This window comes from Bison bison, unplaced genomic scaffold (assembly GCF_000754665.1).
Source record: "Bison bison bison isolate TAMUID 2011002044 unplaced genomic scaffold, Bison_UMD1.0 scf7180017864340, whole genome shotgun sequence".
Taxonomy (NCBI): domain Eukaryota; kingdom Metazoa; phylum Chordata; class Mammalia; order Artiodactyla; family Bovidae; genus Bison; species Bison bison.
In genome coordinates, this window is record NW_011494912.1 from 4,631,402 (window position 1) to 4,632,645 (window position 1,244).

At 63.4% G+C, this 1,244-nt stretch overlaps 1 protein-coding gene across 1 annotated transcript in view; it reads left to right on the plus strand.

Annotated features, from left to right (window-relative positions):
• Positions 1-1,244, plus strand: part of MLXIPL (MLX interacting protein-like) — a 19,464-nt gene that overhangs the window by 12,814 nt on the left and 5,406 nt on the right. The window contains 1 exon segment of the mRNA XM_010854298.1: positions 656-825. Within this exon segment, the coding sequence (XP_010852600.1) occupies positions 656-825 (170 nt within the window).

Genomic DNA, 1,244 nt, shown 5'->3' on the forward strand with positions numbered 1-1,244 from the left:
CGCCCCCTCACCCCTGCCCCCGCTCTGAGCCCCCCCTCTGACCCTGCTCAGACCCCTGTAGGCCTCTCACCCCCGACTCCTGGCCTCCACCCTTGGAGCCCTACCCACTGACCTTCCAACAGACCCAACTTGTCCCAGACCCACTGCCCTTCTGACCTCTCTCTCCCCCGACTCACTCCGTGACCTCCTGACACCCTGATGATGCCCTTCCCCATCGTAGACCTCCTCCCCTTGGGACCTCGCCCTCTCTCTCCCTGGCACTCTGTAATCACCCCCTCTTCCCCCAATACACTTTCTGTGTCCCCAGCAGGCGCAGACAAGGCCTGGGGCTCCCAGGTCTGGGGGTGTGGAATGGGGTCCTCAGTTTGGGGACCAGTTTGGGGGCTCGGTGGGAGGGCTGCTTCCTGGGGTCCTGCTGACACCCCCACGCCCTTCCCCAGCTGTCTCCCACTCAGGCCCATCCCACTCAAGCCTCCACCGCTGCTTCCCCTGAGTGAGACAGAAACTCTCCCAGTTTCACAATCTCCCCTGGAAGGCCCCCTTCTCTTGCCAGCCCCCACCCCACCGCCAACCCAGCCCGGGGACAGGGCCAGCCCGCTGCTTCCAGCCACGGCCTTAGCCCTGACGGCTGCCACCCTGTGCGTCTGAATTCCAGATTTCTTCACCAACTACCGCCCCCCACAGACGCCTACACCGTCAAACTTCCCAGAGCCCCACGGCTTCGGGCCCATGGCTGACCCCGTCCTCGGCAGTGGGATCCTGGGCTCGGAGGTGCCCCCTGCCTGCTCGGGCATGACCCACCTCTCAGGGCATAACCGCCTGCAGGTGAGCTCACCCGCCTCACCCCACCCTGCCCAGCTCACCTGCCCATGCCCAGGAGGCCTTCAGGGTACTTCCTGGGTATGTTCTTGGTCCATCAAGAGAGAATGGAGGCATGGTTCAGCTGGGGAGGAAAGACCCTCGTGAAGCAGGGCTGACAAGATGGTTAAGGGGGGGAGGCTGAGGACAGAGGAGCATGGGGCTGGGCTGCTTGTTGGAGGGCTTCCTGGAAGAGGGGGCAGTCCTGGGCTTTGTGAATGAGTCAGGTTTGAGCAGAAGAGACCAGTAGACGGTACGCCGGATATGAGGAGAAGCGTGAACTCATGGAGACGGAAGCTGGGCACATGCCTTTAGGAAGCTGTGACTCTTGTCAGTTTGGCTCAGGACCTCCAGGCCCAAATCCGATGCTGCCCCCCGCCCCCCCC